General features: G+C 39.6%; 1 protein-coding gene across 1 annotated transcript in view; it reads right to left on the bottom strand.

Moving 5' to 3' along the window:
• Positions 1-18861, bottom strand: part of DTWD2 (DTW motif tRNA-uridine aminocarboxypropyltransferase 2) — a 171309-nt gene that overhangs the window by 79598 nt on the left and 72850 nt on the right. The window contains exon 2 of the mRNA XM_075272260.1: positions 17767-17857. Within this exon, the coding sequence (XP_075128361.1) occupies positions 17767-17857 (91 nt within the window). The remainder of the gene's footprint in view (positions 1-17766; positions 17858-18861) is intronic.

Here is an 18861-nt window from a genome sequence, read left to right on the forward strand (position 1 = left end):
TTTTATTCATATGCTAATGAGCTTCCAGCCAGCACAGGAAGTTCCCAGCAGCATTCGTCCCTGCTATTATCTTCTATGTGTGTGTGCAAACAGGAAGCTGAGTCATCAGCAGCAACAGCCTGTGCATAGGAAGCAATAGCAAAGTGGGTGCACGAAGCATCATGCACCAGTCTAATTAGCATATGAATAAAAACGGACTTGTTCAGAAATCACTGAGGCAATTTACATACTAAAGGAAGGTGTGGAATAGCATTTCTAAAGGCTATGCAACTATGTGATTAGTTAAAAATGACTTTTCCCAATGATAGAGCCCCTTTAAGCAAAAACAAGCTTTCACTTAATCGCTCACACAAATATATATTATAAGCACATGTAGGAGACTTAACCCAAATTTCTATATCTTCAAAACATGATTGATACTTCTAGGTACACTTGAACACAGTTGGGGATGTTCTAAACATCTTAAAGAACTAAGCACAGATCTTCTGTTAATATAATCTTGCTCCAATCTTTCTGTCTCTTCATGTAATCCCAGACGGATTCGATGATGTTGATAGTGGCCATATCATCGCTTTCAAGACACTTCTCCTAAAGTGAGGTCACACTATACAGTGGCATGCCCCTGGTCAAAATGACTGCTATTGTGAATGATCTTCCAAAGGCATAAATTTAAAGATTATACAGACTTGTCTGTAATTTTAAGCAATATCAGTGTATTATTAGGCTTGAGTACAATTTTAGAGTGAAAAAAGGAAAAGTACCTTGTAAAAGTTTGGGAACCCTTGTAGATTTGTGTGCTCAGATAACTTTGACCAAGGTCTTAGACATTCATTAACCAGTTAGGGTTATGGTTTGTTCACTATCATCATTAAGAAAGGTCAAGTGATGCACATTTTACAGCTTTATAAATATTCCCCTAACCTTGCGCCAAAAAACAGCAGCCATGGGTTCTTCTAAGCAGCTGCTGAAAATGAAAATGGTGGAGACCCACAAAGCAGGGGAAGGCTATAAGAAGATAGAAAAGTGTTTTCAAGTTGACCTTTCCTCAGTTCCAAATGTAATTAAGAAAGGGCAGTTAACAGGAGCAGTGGAGGTCAAGATAAGGTCTAGAGGATCAAGAAACATTTCAGAGACATCTGCTCATAGGATTGTCAGAGTGGCAAATCATAACCCTTGCTTGACTACAAAAGACCTTCAGGAAGATTTTGCACACCGCTGGAGTTGTACATTGTTCTACTGTTCTGTGATACCTACACAAATATGGCCTTCATGAAAGAGTCATGGTATGTTTGTAGATAAAAGGGCACAGAATTTCAGGAAAAACAAACACATTTCCAACCATTAAGCAAGGGGGTGCATCAGTCATGTTTTGGGTGATGTGTTGCAGCCAATGGTATATTTAGCAGAGGGAAGAATGGATTCAATGAAATTTCAGCAAAATCTTGAAGAAAACATAACACCTTCTTATTTATTTATTTATTTATTATGCTTACTTATATAGCGCCATCACATTCTGCAGCGCTTTACAGATATTGTAGGTCACTGTCCCATATAGGGCTCACAATCTACATTCCCTATCAGTATGTCTTTGGTGTGTGGGAGGAAACCGGAGTACCCGGAGGAAATCCACGCAAACATGGGGAGAACATACAAACTCCTTGCAGATGTTGCCCTTGGCAGGATTTGAACCTAGGACTCCAGCGCTGCAAGGCTGCAGTGCTAACCACTGAGCCACCGTGCTGCCCATCTGTTAAAAAGCTGAAATTGAAAAGAGGATGGCTTCTACAAATGGATAATGGTCCTAAACACATCTTAAAATCCACCATAGAATACCTAAAAAGGAGCAAGATGAAGGTTTTACCATGGCCCTCACATCCCCCTGATCTAAACATCATAGAAAATCTGTGGCTACACCTCAAAAGTGCAGTGCATGCAAGACGAATGAATGACAATCCAACAAGAATTGAAAGACGCTTGGCTGGCTACAAAAAGCGTTTACAAGCTGTGATACTTGCCTAAGGGGTTGCTACTAGGTACTAGACATTCATGGTGCCAAAGCTTTTGCATTGGGCCATTTTCATTTTTTATTATTTTGAAAATGTAAAATATAGAGATGAGCGAGTACTATGCAAAACTGCTGTTTCGAATAGCACGCTCCCATAGGAATGAAAGGACGCAGCCGGTGCGCAGGGGGTTAAGCAGCCGTACGCCGGCACAAGTGGCGTTCCGGCTGCGTTCATTCATTCCTATGGGAGCGTGCTATTGGAAACGGCAGTTTTGCATAGTACTCGCTCATCTCTAGTAAAATATGAAAAATTATATTTTTTTTTCCAAAAATTCATTGGGAATGTGTCATCTTTAATGTTATGCCTTTTGAAGATCATTTTATCTTCAACCTGCTTAAATGTTCACAATAACAGTCATTTTGACCAGGGGTGTCCAAACTTTTGCATGCCACTGTCTATTGATTTGTATTAGATTTATATTTGGTTCATTCACTTAAATTTGATAAGTCACAAAAATAAACTATTGATGCTCCTTACTTTGCAGTTTTTTTTTCACACCTGCTTAAAACTTTTGTGCAGATATATATATATATATATATATATATATATATATATATATATATATATATATATATATATTATAAACCAGAACGCATTTTTACTATATAATATAAAAACCTTTAATAGTAAATTGTTAAGTAAGCGGCCAAGACAAATTACACAGCAGCTAGCTTCCCCTGCCCTATGCACCACTGTTCTGAACAGGCACATCCCTGCCAGGTCCATTAAATATAATAGATACACTATAATAATATACATGCAATTTTGAGATTACTATGAACACATTCAATACCTTCTTAAAATTAAAAAGCCTACTTGAAATTTGCTGCAGACTGGTACAAATGTTCTTTCTGATTTAAGTGGACGCCGAGTACTTGCCGGCTAACAGCAGGGTGCTCCATAGCTTTTAATATTAAATATTTTAATAAGTGTTTTTCAGCGAGTCACTGTACTTACAAGTATTTATTTTCCTGTGTGTTAGCATATTCTACTTCTATTATATAGCAGTTCATTCCTTTACAAACATTGCCTGCAATAATATGGAGATTGCTTATTCAATATTAATTAAAGTGGCAACATTGAAATGTCAAGTGGAGATTCAAAAATGAAAACAGAGACCTGTGCCGGGGGTGATCCCTGCAGATGTGGGCAAACTGCGTGCACTACAAAACCTCAGAACAGGCTAGAAAAGCAACGTTTCACCCATCACTACATAAAAAGAAAACCTATCAGTTGGCACATTTTCCAACACAAAAACTGCCTTAAAATTAGCACATTTTTGGAAAATTGGGAGAGAGGCGGGGGTGATTTATTAAGACTGGCGTTCTGTACAACAGCCTCAATTAATTTCACTCATGCCGCTTAATAATGCAGACACACTCTTGGGCACCACAATTGAAATCTATCTTGGAAATCGTAGTTCAGAAGGAACAATGTGTCATCTCTTTGGCGCAGTAAAGGACAGTATGCATTTTTACCCCCATCTACGCCAGAAAACAGACCTAGAAGGATTAGTTAATTTCCATTCATATGTATGGGCCCATGAAGATGTATGGGGCTGCAGAAGCACGCACACGTTCATGTGTATGACGCTTAAGGCTAAGACTGTTTTCTTTTGTTATCTCCTGCACTTCCTACTCACTATACCTCTTAACACCCCCCCCCACACACTTCCCCCCGGGACAGTGCCTATATAAAATATGCCTTGAATTAAAGGGACTATCACTAGTAAGGGCGGGTACACACCTGCTCCCGATCTCCGCTTTAAGCAATCCTGCTGGGTTTCCGTCTTCTGCCCCGAAAAACTGGACAGGGGACAGAAACCCGGCAGTCAGTTTTCACACGCATTCAAGTGAAGTGGCGAAACCGTTTTTTTTAACTGGACACAACGTCGGACATGCAGGACTTTGTGTCCGGTAAAAAAAAAAAAAGATTTCGCCACGGACAGGTACAAAACGTTCACGAGCGCTCACTTTTCAAACCCATTCACTTGAATGGGTTTGAAAACTGACTGCCGGGTTTCCGTCCCCTGTCCAGTTTCTCGGAGCGGAGACGGAAACCCAGCAGGATTGCTTAAAGCAGACACCGGGCGCAGATGTGAACCTGCCCTAAGCGATGAAGTCTGATTTTATTCCCATTCACCACTGTCAAATCAGTACTGACATAACTATAGGGTCGGAGTGGTCAGTGGTCGCAGTTGTGACTAGGCCTAGAAGGCGGGGTGGGGGGTTCTCAAATTCCTTGTTCTCCTTTCTGATTTCTTTTGGTGGCTAGCACTCCATGGTCGTAATTTTATAACCTTTGCCCTGTGGTGAGCTGGAGTGAGAAGAGTTATGATACACAGCCTCTCACTCTCAGAAAGGAAAAAAATAACCCTTTAGTGGCTAAAACTAGCAATTTGTCAGCAGCATATAGTGAAGGAGGGACTATGTGCGGGAGGCCGTGGCACAAATGGGAGAATGATTATTATGTAGAGGGCTCCAACAGGAACTGGGAAAGATGGGAAGCTTTGGGTTGTGAGGAGAAGTTGCACAGGAAGGTCCGAGCTGAATTTTTGCTCTAGGTACCGTGAGCCTTAAGTATCCCCCCTGCCTGTCAACAAGGGTGGTATGTATTGTAAAGCTTAGTTTGCATATGGCAGAAAAGAAACGTGACAGATGTGTAATTTGCTCATGACAACATTGTATGCTGTTAGGTATATTCAGATGTTGCCGATAGCTATAGAAAAACAATCACCAGTGTTTTGATGTGGAAAATGGCCACATATATATTTATTTTGTACATTTTACCTGTAAAACAGCAAAACCAAAAAAAAAAAGAATTGTGGTAAATCATGGTAAAATGTTTATTTTCAGATGACGCTTTTATGTGGATTGTCCTTAGGGTAACAACACACATTTAGGTTTATTGATGGAGGCTTTAAAGCCCAAACCAGCACTGGATTAAATAAAGTTATGAAGTCCTATCTGTTCTTCATAGTTTTTCATCGTTTATAATACACTTCTGGTTTCGGCCTAAAAAAAAAATGCATAAAAAACCCCTAAATTGTCCTTACCCCTTACACTTCTAGAACATTCTCTCTTTTATAACCATTTAATTATCCTACTGCCCCTACACAGACCTATGTGATTCCATGGTTACAGACTAGCCTGCAACTAAATCCTGTGTAGTCTGATTATATGGACACACTCCCTTGTTTCTGCCCCCTTTCCCTTTTCAATTTCCCAAATGTTCATTAGCAAACTGTAGAGTAGTACTTTATAACCGCAGGATCACACTACCCAGGGACTTGTTGTAGTATGTAACCATGGAAACACATAGGCTTGCACAAGACCTGACACAATGTAACAGGAAAATTGAAGTCAATATTATTTGTACAGTTTATTCTTTTTTAACTTTAGATTATTTGAAGCAATAACAAAATTGGTTGCAATTCATGTAAATTGTTATGCTTAATGGTGTGAATAAGATATGAAGGGTCCCCCCATACACACACTACTGAATTTGTGTATGTCTCATATATATATATATATATATATATATATATATATATATACACACACATACATATCACTCTGAATGGGATACACTGTTCACAGGGTAAAGGAGCACATTAAATGTTCTGTTATCCCTTTCTATGTATACATATAAAAAAAACAAAAAACTTGATAGCCATTAAAAAGGTATCAACTACTGAAGACTATCAAGTTTTTTGTTTTTTTTAATATTTCCTACCCACTGGCTAACACGGTACGAGAACAAACATTTTCCTTATATGTATACATACACACATTAACTATGTATAGGTTGACATTTCATGAGTATAATTGTTATTTACAGCAAATTATACTTGTATGTGAATATATAATATAGAACGACCTTCAACTCCTTCACTAGGAATATACAATCCATATTACAGATATGACAATTAACTGCACCTTCAGATCCCAGAATGAATTGGCAGAAATGCGTTGGCCTCTGTATGGCAGTGCTGTGGCATTTACTGTCATTTCTTAATCAAGTATCTATTTATTTTTTTTTATTTCTTGCGCCATAGTAAAGGGTACATTATGCGTGGCAGTGCTATTCTGGCTCATACATATGGCCATAGGTCAGATGTAAACATTTACAATAATACGAGTGCTTGAATTAGCTGTAAAGCAGAGGAGAAATTTAGTGTACAAGTAAGATGCGTGACACATGAATTATGTTTATTTAGGCTATCGGTATCACATGAGCTGTCTGTTGACTCTAATTCAGAATGTATAGTTACTCACGACTGCTGTCACCCTGCCCATTATAAGAACACACCTGCTGAAACATATGCCTAGCAGCATCGTATATGGCAAGCCAATGTGTTGCTTTCTGTTACAATAATTTTCTTCACATTTCTGAATATAAAGATGCTAAAAAAAAAAAAATACAGGTCAGAGGCTATCATTACATTTGCGGAATAAATAAAAAAGCAATCTTTTCATTTCCAGCAGTTTATTGCAGATACTGTAGGCATTCAGAGGGTATGAAGAGCAAGGTATGGTGGATGTCAGCTAACAGAATTGCGCTGTTTTGATGACAGATATTTCACCTAGCCACAACTGACTATAAACTGGGAGAAATAAACAGCAATGGGAGAATATGAATATATATATATATATATATATATATACACAGTCCTATGAAAAAGTTTGGGCACCCCTATTAATCTTAATCATTTTTAGTTCTAAATATTTTGGTGTTTATAACAGCCATTTCAGTTTGATCTATCTAATAACTGATGGACACAGTAATATTTCAGGATTGAAATGAGGTTTATTGTACTAACAGAAAATGTGCAATATGCATTAAACCAAAATTTGACCGGTGCAAAAGTATGGGCACCTCAACAGAAAAGTGACATTAATATTTAGTAGATCCTCCTTTTGCAAAGATAACAGCCTCTAGTCACTTCCTGTAGCTTTTAATCAGTTCCTGGATCCTGGATAAAGGTATTTTGGACAAACAATTCAAGTTCAGTTAAGTTAGATGGTCGCCGAGCATGGACAGCCCGCTTCAAATCATCCCACAGATGTTCAATGATATTCAGGTCTGGGGACTGGGATGGCCATTCCAGAACATTGTAATTGTTCCTCTGCATGAATGCCTGAGGATTTGGAGCGGTGTTTTGGATCATTGTCTTGCTGAAATATCCATCCCCGGCGTAACTTCAACTTCGTCACTGATTCTTGAACATTATTCTCAAGAATCTGCTGATACTGAGTGGAATCCATGCGACTCTCAACTTTAACAAGATTCCCGATGCCGGCATTGGCCACACAGCCCCAAAGCATGATGGAACCTCCACCAAATTTTACAGTGGGTAGCATGTGTTTTTCTTGGAATGCTGTTTCTTTTTGGACGCCATGCATAACGCCTTTTTTTATAACCAAACAACTCAATTTTTGTTTCCAAAATGAAGCTGCCTTGTCCAAATGTGCTTTTTCATACCTCAGGCAACTCTATTTGTGGCGTACGTGCAGAAACGGCTTCTTTCTCATCACTCTCCCATACAGCTTCTATTTGTGCAAAGTGCGCTGTATAGTTGACCGATGCACAGTGACACCATCTGCAGCAAGATGATGCTACAGCTCTTTGGAGGTGGTCTGTGGATTGTCCTTGACTGTTCTCACCATTCTTCTTCTCTGCCTTTCTGATATTTTTCTTGGCCTGCCACTTCTGGGCTTAACAAGAACTGTCCCTGTGGTCTTCCATTTCCTTACTATGTTCCTCACAGTGGAAACTGACAGGTTAAATCTCTGAGACAACTTTTTGTATCCTTCCCCTGAACAACTATGTTGAACAATCTTTGTTTTCAGATCATTTGAGAGTTGTTTTGAGTAGCCCATGATGCCACTCTTCAGAGGAGATTCAAATAGGAGATCAACTTGCAATTGGCCACCTTAAATACCTTTTCTTATGATTGGATACATCTGGCTATGAAGTTCAAAGCTCACTGAGGTTACAAAACCAATTTTGTGCTTCAGTAAGTCAGTAAAAAGTAGTTAGGGGAATTCAAATCAATAAAATGATAAGGGTGCCCATACTTTTGCACCGGTCAAATTTTGGTTTAATGCATATTGCACATTTTCTGTTAGTACAATAAACCTCATTTCAATCCTGAAATATTACTGTGTCCATCAGTTATTAGATATATCAAACTGAAATGGCTGTTGCAAACACCAAAATATTTAGAACAAAAAATGATTAAGATTAATAGGGGTGCCCAAACTTTTTCATAGGACTGTATATATATATATATATATATATATATATATATATATATATATATATATATATATATAAAGAGAGAACGAGAGAGCGAGAGAGAGATGTGTGTGTCTGTTATACTATAGTATATGCAGCTGCCTGGGTATAAATTGTTGGATTGCCCATTTGTGTGTTCAATCCATGTCCTAACCCAAATCCTAAACACTTTTGAAACAAAGAGATGTCTACCTGGAGGAGCCCTTCACAGGCTAATTCACCAATGACAGATTGTACTAAAGTGACTAAAGTGGTCTTGTCTTTTCATGGTGTAATGTTTATTTATACCATTTAGCAATCACCACAAACATTGGGGAGTATAAGGTAATAAAAATGCACCAGAATTCTGCCATAATTTGTAGAAAAAACTGTGGTACATACTTTATATCTTATTTTCTGCGTGTTTTAACACTTTTTCGGTTTCTACATTTCTTTGGACAAGTTAAGGGGACTTGTTGAAAAGGGGGGCAGAACTTAATAGGCAACATTGCATGCCAAAATAAGCTCCAAAATGTTGGACCAACAAATTTGTAGAAAAATATGGTGGTCTCTTCTAAAAATAGTGCAACAACTGGCCACAGTAAGGGTCGGACTAGCCTTTAGGGGGCCCTACTGGACCCCCACAGCTTTTTTTAGTAGGAAGTGGAGGTGCAGTAACGGCCCCTATTCACTTACCTCTCTCTACTCCTGGTCAGGGGGCTCACCCATATGCTGCGCATTACGTCATCACGACATGATGTGCAGCACACAGGACCCAGGCTGAAGTGGGAAGAAGAAAGGCTGCGAGGGGCCTCGAGGGGAGAGGTAAGGGATGCAGCCAGGTTCTCTCTGGTTTTGTGATGCAAAAAAAATCATGGAGAAGTCAGAAAGTCACAGGCTTCCTTCTCTACCACTCTCAGGCTTATAAGCCACAGGCCACAGTGTGCCTGTGGCCTACAAACTAAGCCCCAATAATTACCTGACTGCTCTGGGCACACGTGATGTCACATTAGTATGCCCAGAGCAAGAAGGAGTGGGACTGAGGAGCAGACAAGTGAATACTGACCTAATGCTACCATAGGGGGGACCAGTGAAGGGATCACTGTCTGGGCAATACAATAGCTCCTTCACTATTCCCCCCCATAAAGTGGCCCCTTACCTATACCCCCATACAGTGGCCCTTCACTATTGCCCTATACTTTATAGGGACCATTGATGAGGCCATTATATTGGGGGGGGAGGTCAATGATGGAAGCCAGTAGCTTGGGAGACATTAAAGGGTTTTTTGATTTTTTTTTAAATTAGGCCACAAAACCCCCCGGCCCCCCAAATTTCTCTCCTGTCCTAGTGTCTCACAGTGCGGTTTGGTCATGCACTTCTGTTTTCTTCCAACAGAGGTTCCCTCTGCACGTGACTACCTGTAACATCACATGATCCCTGAGGCCAATCAGGGCCTAAGGGAAGGGACCTGGATGTCACAGCCAGTGAGGACTTCCGTCAAAAGAAGACACCGGAGCTGGATTAGGCTGTGCTGTGAGGACACCGTAGCACCGGAGACAGGCGAGTATGCTTTTTTATTTATTTTATTTTACACCTCCCACTCACCACATGGGTTACTCCAATTCATGGACAAAATCTTTAAAGGATTTATCCAACTTTCTAATATTGATGGCTTGTCCTTAGGATAACTCATCAATATTACATCTGCGGAAGTCTGACAGCCAGGACCTCTGCAGATCAGCTTTTCTAGGACAGTGTGGCTACACATAATGACACAGTAGTTTGTAGTATTGCAAATCACCTGCATTGAAATCAATATAGCTGACACTAAGTTCACATTAGAATTCGGGTATTTGTCGTTTGGGACCCCATAGAATATAATGACTTCAGTGTAGAACCAGCGGGGAGAAAAGTCCTCCCTGCAGAACTTTTCTCTCTGACAATTTTAGGCGAATTCTGCTGCAGTTTCCTACAGAGACTCCAATACAAATGAGAGTCCAGCCTGAGCTGCAGTACCAGTCACAACCAGTGGACACGGGCAGTACTGTTTTTGAAAGCAGTTTTTCCTTGCATGCAACATGTCTGCAATTTGGCTGTATTTTACAGCCAAAGCATATCTCTTAAAAAAGTCAACATGTAGCTCTAGCCTAAAGGTTACATCATAAGTTACAACTCCAATTATAAGTAGCCCAATAGTTATGAATCAAGAACTGACAACCACAAAAATGATTAAGCCAAATATGATTAAAAGGTTGTGTAACATTTTAATAATGTTTGGGTTAATAATAAAATACTAAATATGAATTGTTATAATTTTTGTGATTGTCAATTCTTGATTCATGGCTGATTGGGTTATTCATAATTGGAGTTGTTGTTATATTCTTGAGTTTCATAAAATGTGAAAAGGAGACTATAGGTTTATTACATCATAAATTACAGCTCTGATACAATTGCATTTTACCCCAAAATTAGTGCAGATTTTGTATACAATTGTGTAGCACCTTGTATTCTGGTCTGTCCTTATGAAAATTCACTGCTCTGGTGCCAAGAAATTTATTTATATCGCAATATGAAAGTTAGTAGTTTGGAGAATCCAAGGCAGTTCCATTGCTCTAAACTGCTACGCCCCACGCTGCTCTAATATGCTGGCATAAACACGAGAACACAGGGCCAGGCGAGTCAGCACAGCCCCCTGGGCCTGTAACTCAAAGACAGGAGAGGGAAAGGAGGGTGCATTAGAGCAGTGTGGGGTGTAACAGTTTGGAGCAACGCAACTCCCCTCAGTGTTCCAGACTGCTCATTTGCATATTGTGAAATAAATAAATATCACCCCCTGGGTGAAGAGCTATCAGTGCCGATACCGTAGCTCTTCACCGTCAGAAGGGTGTTTCTGACAGTCAGTGAGGAACGCCCTTCCTCACTGCAGCACCTATAGCACTGTTCTGTGAGAGCAGGGAGGAACGCCCCCCCCAGTACTTGTCTATGGACGAGTACTGTGAGCAGAGGGAGGAGGCGTTCCTCACCGCTCTCACAGTACAGGGCTATATGTGCTGCAGTGAGGAAGGGCGTTCCTGACTGACTGTTAGAAACGCCCTTCTGACGGTGAAGAGCTACGGTATCGGCACCGATAGCTCTCCACCAGGGGCACAGATCGTGAAAGCCGACAGTGCGCTGAATTCAGCGCACTGTCAGCTTTCTAGCGGTATATAAAGCCGCATGTGCTCCAAGTGATGAAAGGCCCTCTTTAACCTCACTATAGCAGCAGTACAGATCTGGTCCGTTCCATCCATCTCCTGTTCTAGCATGCCAACAAAGGCGTCAATGGCTCTCTCTATACCTGGCTGCTGAAGGCGGCTGCTGAAGGCAACCACTGACCACAGCAACCATGTTAAGTAATCAGTTACACCATAGCAGAGGACATTAAAGTGCTGCATTGATGACATAACCAACTACCATACATAACTACTAAGGACAGAACATCCATGTGGGGAGCCACAGATGTCAGCAATTGAGCACCAAAGATGGACAAAGTGGAGTGGTGCTCTGTCATTGAACGGGTTGGGTGAGTTTCAATGAATGTTTTATTTTACACTGTACTCTGCCCTCAGCTTTTTTTTGGACCAGAAAGCTCCTGGAACATAAGCCTGCCCAGAAAACACTGAATAAAGTTGGGTGCTGCATGATATAGGAATTCTCTCTTTAGTGCAACAAAAGATGCAATAAATATGTAACAAACTATACATTTCATTAAGTAATTAAAAATATATCATAAAATAATTATTTTTCATTACTTAATTTTGAAACTGGAGTCGGAGTCTGTAGCTTTTTTCAAAATTATGAGACTCAGACTTCACCTCCACAACCCTGGTTATAGATTTCTCCTAAAACGGACAACACTACTAATGGGTAAGAACAGAAAGAGATATGGATTTCAGTACTCATTTTTTCAGGCAGTACCATGAGAAATATAACAGAGAAACCATAAGAGACAAATGATAGCAAAGCAGAATTCTTCCATCATAAAGTAGAAAATAAGAGACATCAAGCTGCATGTCAATAAAATATTCATCAGCCCTGGGATAAAAACTGCTGGGATCATACATAGCTAAACAGCCAACACGTCTCCTATGAAGACCATATGTCAGGGAAAAAGATAGCAAGACACAAGAGTTAGATGGTGGTAGACATAGAAACGTACTTGGTGCTAGATGTACAATTGTACGTCATAAGAAATTATATGCGCACGAAATTCAATTATGTCACTATATAGGCAAAAAAGAAAAGTATAGTGTTCAAAGGTATGTGTACAGATTGTATATAACAAAAAATTGGGAGTAGGGGATTTGAGTACACTTAAAATATAACTTTTATTTCTCTATTAAAAGTTTAAACCATTTATATGAAGATATTTAATATAAGACGTTCATTGTAGGATGCTGTGTGCAGCTTACTTGAAGTGTGTGTTAACGCCCTAATTGCAGGTAAGTATATTCCCCACAGTGTGTCATCTGGCCCAAGTATTGTTGATTACTACCAAAAGCTGCCTATCATATTGTTCAAGATACAGCCTAATCTCAAGGCTAAACCTTCAGACAGCCAGGAAAAAAATGGAAGAGTTTTAAAGAGTAACTTTCCTCCTGTATAAATCCCCCTTCAAAGATTTCCCCTTCAATCATATAACACCGATCCCGACATACACTCATATAGTACCATACAGCTTCATGAGTATGTGACTGTGGTCGGCTGACTGGGGTAGTTTGCTTACTAAGAAGTGGGACTAAAAATCATGCAATACACTACATACAACCATCCCGTGATTCAGCACAAATCACGGACTAAAACTAGGGCCAGCTGAATTGGGGTAATTTTACTAGCTACAGTGCGATTCTATTGCTAAGCACATACACACAGCACAAGGCATAGTGTCTGCCATTAAATTAATACTTCCTAACGCGTTTCTACTGGATTACAGCTCATCAGAGGCATTAATGAACTTATTATCAAAGCACAATCACGGGCCCGGTTATCATGCGACGCCTGGTCGGCTCAAATGTTAAGCCACGAGTGGCGCTGAAAACAGAGGGGATATAAATACAAAATTGCTCCCCTCAGCGAACGTCATTCAATGCGTGTGCCCAATGAACTTCGGGCACGTCCTGCGTGACGTCACGGCAACCGCCTCTAGGGGCGTATGGATAGTTATGCCTAGTGACGCATAGCGTCCTTCTCAATCAGCTAGACCACACATTGCGGAAAAAACTATACACTGGGAGAACACAACAAACGGAGGTGAGTATCATCAAAGACTTGTCCATGAAGCCGCTGCCATAATAAAAGGGTATACCTAAACATCAGCAGTACATGATATAAGTGATCGTAAAGTAATACTACGCAATAAGTAACGATGTAAACATGCTTAATGGTCAAGAATGACATGATTCACAAGAAAGAGAAAAACCAACTACAATTAATAAACCGCCATCTATGGTGACCTAATATCCTAATAGGGTAATGATAAGGATAAACATGGCTGGACAATAGGGAATGAAGGACTAATAAAATATTGTCACTATATAGGCAACACTGACCTTGCATTCAGATATCAGTGACATATATATTATATACTGTATACCTCATATGCACATACGTTCTTACAGCAGTCACAGCCACAAGCCCACCCTCACTACGTATCCAAAGCCACAATCTACTAACCAGCCTTCCTCCCTCAGTGTTCACCACTACAAACGTAACCACCTAACCCATCTCTGCTAGCATTTACAGACATAGTCAGTTTAAAACGGTCTAGCCTAGGTTTGTAGTGTTTGACTTTTAGACAATATTACGCTAGGTTCGCCGGTCTCTTTGTTGTTTGGGTCCGTCGGGGACCTGAGCAAGAGTTGGACCATTACAACTCCCATTGTCTGATGGGTTTCCGCCATTTGGAAACTGAAAGCAGTAGAGAAAACAGTCCACCATGCATGACTTTTTTGTCTGCCAATTTTTGGTGGTCTCTACGAAACAATCTCTGATGAAGGGTCTGACGCAGATATTAGTAAATCTCTTCAATGTATGAACTAAGCCAACAAATAGGTGATGTAAAATTGGACTATATAGCTAATAAAAGGTGCAACAAATTTATCATCTTGCATCAGCCATTATGATAAATCTGGTGCACTTGTAAATTGTCTAGTATAAGTTCACACTGTCTAACTATTAGATAGTATTAGCACAGCAAATCTGTATTAAACGTTTGCTTTCAACAATAGACCATTTGAATACATTTGGAGACAAGCTATCATTGTAATTCTTTATCATGTAACCCAAGCTTTTTATGAACCCCTCAACAGGAGATGGTTATACAGCAAAAACTGAGGTTCAGAATGTTCTTTGAGATTGTTCTTCACAATGCTCTTGACTTCGTGTCATCCCCAAAGAGAAATAACTAAACAGATTTTCTGTTCCTAATGAATAGCCACCTACAAGCAATATCTGCAAAGATATATAGAGTTATGACTACTATGAGATCACATTTACAATAGAACAATGTGGCGATGATTTCATGGAAGATAAAAATGGGAACTATTCTCTAGGCTCTTGGCATAAACAATCTTTGCGTGTCTCAAGCTGCCACCATTGCTTACACTTTTAGACTGATAAATGCTGTACATCAGAAGCCTGGTATATAATGCACAGCATGAGGATGTCAAGGCAAGTTCTGACTGCGAGATGATAGCAGATGAAGAAAGCAGAAGGTTGCGTCAGGACAGTGGTTTCCAGTAACAAGTGCGTGACTAGGAAAGACACTCATGGGGTTGGAGTCTTCTATGACAATGATGGGAATGACAGTCATGCATCCAGCAGCTAATGAAGCTTCTTGTAACAGTCCTTATATATTCACATAAAAAGAATTTACTGTGAACGTCTCCTAATAAGAGAAGAAGATAAACTTGCAAAATACCCCAAGGCAGCTATTAAATCTGTCTTAAAAAAGAGAAAGCAAACTTGGTCTAAGTGCTTGTAGCGCAGTGTGCTGAACAAGGAGCTTATTTTTGAGAGATTAACCCTATATAAACTAGCCTATATAGCTCCAAACAGATCATTAATAGCTAAAATATGCTGCCTGATGTTGAAAAGATGCATCTCTGTGACTGAATACTGAGAGAAGGTTGTGTCAGCAAAACTGCACATGCAAAACACACAAATAACTTTGGCTGGATCTATATGTATAAATGGCAAAAAAAAAAAAAAAAAAAAGATAAAGCGTAGTTACAATGAGACTTTCCAACCAGAAAAATATGCCATAAATATTCGGGGGTCACACCTCTGGGTCTACGCTCTGCTGTCACTTTATCTCCAATAGACTATAATGGAGAGGACCACAAAAACTGTGCCAGCTGGCTCCTAATGGTAAACTAGGGTTATGGGACTTGACCTCTGATGACATTAGGGGGTACTAGAGGTGGATATAAATGTCTCTCCAGAACATATTGTTATAGAATAAATGTCATTGCACTTTTGTATAGGGGGATGTTTTGGTGATTATTTTTGTAATATACTTAATTAACCCATTTAACTTCTTTTTAGTAGAATGCAGGTTCTAAAGTCTTTCCATAGCAACCTTCTAATCATAACCAGAGAGAATCCATCTTGTGTATAACATATACAAATGTAGTCATTGCCAAAGGGGTCGGCAGGTCATTTCAAATAGCTATATCTCTGGTCTCTGCTTTTATACAACCTGAGCATTCATATGTTACCAAGATTACAGTTAACCATAAAAAAATGATATTTTGGTCAATTCACAAACAAAATAAAGCAGCTTTTGATGTTCACAAGGGTCACTCTGAAATCCCAGAGATCCCCTATAGCTAGTAATATCTCAATTTTGAATAGCTAAATCTGTGATCTTGTAAAGATATGAAAGCTGGGGATCTGAGCTTTCATATGACACCAGAACCAAGTGGCTTAAAACCAGAGATACAGCTGTTTGAAGAAGTGACCCTCCCTTTGGCACCTGCTATAGGTGTACATACTGTCAATATACAGTAACGTGTATGGATTATCCCCAGCAATGCATAGTTACAACATTGCTATGGAAAGCTTTACATCCTGACTTCCACATAATGAAGTTAAATAGGTTAATAAAGGAAATTATAAAAATATTCACCAAAACCCACCTTACACAACAATAAAAATAAAAGTGAAACAAAGCTTACAATTTAACTTTAGTTTGTGCAAATATACATGGTGACATAATGCGACCAGCAACAGCTTGCACAGGCATTGCCAAAAGTGGGTCATGCAAGAATACGTAATATTTTCCAGTCTATTGCTTTGAAGGCATGATAAAGCCATGTGCTTTTTCATTTTAAAGGAGTTTCCAGCCCCAAATTGATTTTTCATGTTGATTACCTATTTGGGGGTGTTTCGGCATCATCTGGGGCTGCTGCACTACTCCTATTGCTCGACTCTGTCCACAGCTCCTTCTTCTGGTTCCCAGAGGCTACCAAGACAACCAATCTGGGCAGAGAGATACTGTGGATAGGGCATCACTATGAAAAATCAATTTGGGGCCAGAAGACCCCTTTAAGGAGAACACCATGACAAAAGTGACAAGCAACATGGCAGGCAATACAGATGCATTTTTTCCCAAAACACAATAAGGCACTTGTCATTCTGAACGGAAATGCATTTTTATCTCATAATAATAATAATAATAATAATAATAATAATAATAATATACTATGCATAGCTGCTGTGAATTTACTACTCAAACTCTCCATTATATTCAATAGCTCCTTCTCTAAAGCTGTCAAAATGAAAACTGTGGCCATAGCAAGTTTTTGTCCACTAGAAGCATTGTACATATGCACAGAGAGGCCATATATCTCCATCTCGCACAGCCTTAGGGTGAGCTCAGGCTCTACAGATTTGTTGTGGGGAATCTTTGCTGCAAATCCACATCAAATTACAGGACAATACATATGAGTGAGCCCCATCCAGTGTAGCAGTAAAAAAAAATCGGTACCGATACTGCTAATTTTTTTTATTGATCATGTGTCACACATTTTACCGCTTCAGTACAGTCCAGCTCTGCACTGAGATCCATAGCTGAATATTTCTGGCCCGTTTGCATTTTATTACTTGAATTGTATATATCCAAATCAGCGATAATAACGTTCTAAAAAATAGTATTTAAACTTTTGCAATCTCTAAATCTACAATACAGCTGTTCTGTGTATTTAAGATAAGAAAGGTCTTGGAAAATGACTAGTAAGCTGTTAATATGAATAGCACTTAATATGTCAGCTATGGGCACAGCAGGAAGCTGGAGATGTTGGGAGACAATGCTCGATCTTTTCCCACAACTCCAGACTAGACAAGGTGATTGAACTTGAGCTCTTCCCAAATCCTTACTCACCTCCGCTGGATGCTGAACAATGTATAAACATGTGGAAACACTGAGGGGATGAGCCGGCAGGAAAGGACACAGACACACCTTCTCAGGACGGCTAGAAGGATAGGAAAAAATAAAGTTAGATGGATATGGGGGAAAAAATGATTAATGTTGCTTATATATTTGACTATAATAATATTATGTTTCTAGTGGCCACGCACAGACACAATATTCAATAAAGATGCCTTCCCTCTGGCATTGCCTCTTGATCAGGGAACAAGACCAAAAAGCAAAAAGATGATCAGAGATCGCAGACGCTTCGGAATAACCTCTTAAGGTGAATTCACCTAAGAAAGATTTGTTGCAAAAACTTCATTCATTTAAATGGGATTTGTAGAAATTTATATTCCTGCTTTGGAACAGATTTTAGTCACAGAAATTCTTTCAATAAATGTACTGAGGATAAATCAACAGGGTACATATGTAAGGCAGTAGGAGCCACCACCTCCTAGCCAGCAACCTTTGGTGGGTGACTTGTTTAGGTCCTTACCCATGAATGTCTTGTGTAACGGGTTTGTGTAGTTACTTGTGTGTCTTATTGTGCATTTTATGATGTGTATTATAATGAATATACTGAAGACTTAAGGCACTATATGATGCTCCGCTGTAACGTTGATTGTGTATTTGCTGCTGATCACATATACCTTGGCCAGTTTTTTGGGGTTTTTTTGGAGAGGGAAAGCAAAGACTCTCAAAATGGGTGAAAACTGGTTGTGTCCATTAGCTGTACAGCGGCTGGTGTCTCTTTGGCACCACTCAGTGTACAGTCATCACACGTCACAGCCTTTTCATCACATTGAAGCCTCATGAATATTAGAATTAATTTTCCTGTGCTATATGTCCTCTATCTGGACCTCCATTGCTATCAGTATAGTGTTCCATGCTGTGCAATTCAAGAGCCAAGCCTGTTGTTTAAGAAGACCAGTACACCAAATCCATTGAGGCTAGGTTCACATCTGCGTTTGAGTTTCCTTTCGGAGGGAAACCCGCAGACCCCATATACCATAAAAGGGTCCAAGTGGTTTCCTTTCGGTTTCTGACCTGATGAGGGTGAAAAAT

The sequence above is a fragment of the Leptodactylus fuscus genome, chromosome 1 (assembly GCF_031893055.1).
Source record: "Leptodactylus fuscus isolate aLepFus1 chromosome 1, aLepFus1.hap2, whole genome shotgun sequence".
NCBI classification, from domain to species: Eukaryota; Metazoa; Chordata; class Amphibia; order Anura; family Leptodactylidae; genus Leptodactylus; species Leptodactylus fuscus.